At 55.5% G+C, this 1,046-nt stretch overlaps 1 protein-coding gene across 4 annotated transcripts in view; it reads right to left on the reverse strand.

The window, feature by feature from the left end:
- Window positions 1-854, reverse strand: part of CLCN6 (chloride voltage-gated channel 6) — a 33,268-nt gene extending 32,414 nt beyond the window's left edge. For all 4 annotated transcript variants that reach the window (XR_006962661.1, XM_047083066.1, XM_047083067.1 and 1 more), the window contains exon 1: window positions 763-854. Coding sequence is in view for 3 of the 4 variants with exons in the window: in XM_047083066.1 (XP_046939022.1) it covers window positions 763-849 (87 nt within the window). In the remaining variant the exon portion in view is untranslated. The remainder of the gene's footprint in view (window positions 1-762) is intronic.
- Between the last annotated feature and the right edge of the window lie 192 nt (window positions 855-1,046).

Raw genomic sequence — 1,046 nt, forward strand, 5'->3', positions numbered from 1 at the left:
AGACTCTTTTAACGGTTAAAAGTAAAAAGAGACAGAAGTATTTATGGAAATTTGTTGCTAATTTCCACATCGTCTCGAACTATTATCAAATGGGAACAAGACCTCAAAAAAAAAAAAAAAAACACTTTTGGGATGGGGGGTGTTGTGGGTGGCAATCTACGGTCATCCAGCTCAGCTCTTTGTTTCTACTGATGTGTTCTTCAAATAACGATTTCAGGACACCTCAAAGATGTCCCTTGCCAGCTAAAGGGGGGAAAAATCAGGTTCCATCTGACAGTGTGGTGAATCTGAAAACAGAAGGGACCTGTCAACTCTGGGACACAGCAACTCAAGTCTTCCCAGGGTGCTTTGCAGAGGGAAGCTGGATTATCAATGACCCAGAAAAGGTGAGGGATACGGTGAGAAAGGGCTGGGGAAACCAAGCCAGCTGCATGATAAGCACAAAGTCCAGGGAAGGGGCTCATTCCGAAAACGCTGGTTTCATTCAAAACTCTTTTCACATGGAAATAAAAGAAAACACGGAGGGGATTAACTGGAGCGGGCCTGGATATTCCCTCAGATTCCAGGGAGGGGTTATGAGAAAAGACCCCAGACTTGGGCACGTGAAGCCCGGCAGATGCTTCGAGAGCTTAGGATGCAGTCCCCAGACCCCACCCGCTGCCACCTGAGGCCCCAGCGCGGCTCGGCCCCACCCCCCGGCAACGCCTCTCGCCATCCCTTGGCAACCGCCCCCTCCCCAGGCGGGCTCCGCCTGCTCCTTACCAGCTCCTCGGGGGTGCGGGTCTCCCGCTCACCGCAGCAGCAGCACCACCTGCAGCAGCAGCACAGGGACCCCCTGCACCCCGCCATCTCCCTCCTTCACTGCCACTCCGGAACCCTCCACCGACCCCCTCCCACCCAGAATCCGCGCCTCACGTGACTGGCCCCGACAGTGTCACGTGGCCCTCTCGAGCTTGGGACCGAGACAGGGAGTGGCTGCAGACGGGTGGGGCGAGGGCCCGCGTCACATGACGGTGGAGGGACCACTTCCAAAGAGACCTCTGGGC

The sequence above is a fragment of the Lynx rufus genome, unplaced genomic scaffold (assembly GCF_022079265.1).
Source record: "Lynx rufus isolate CCGP_SWC_20201006 ecotype Redwood Valley unplaced genomic scaffold, mLynRuf1.p SCAF_2, whole genome shotgun sequence".
Lineage (NCBI taxonomy): Eukaryota > Metazoa > Chordata > Mammalia > Carnivora > Felidae > Lynx > Lynx rufus.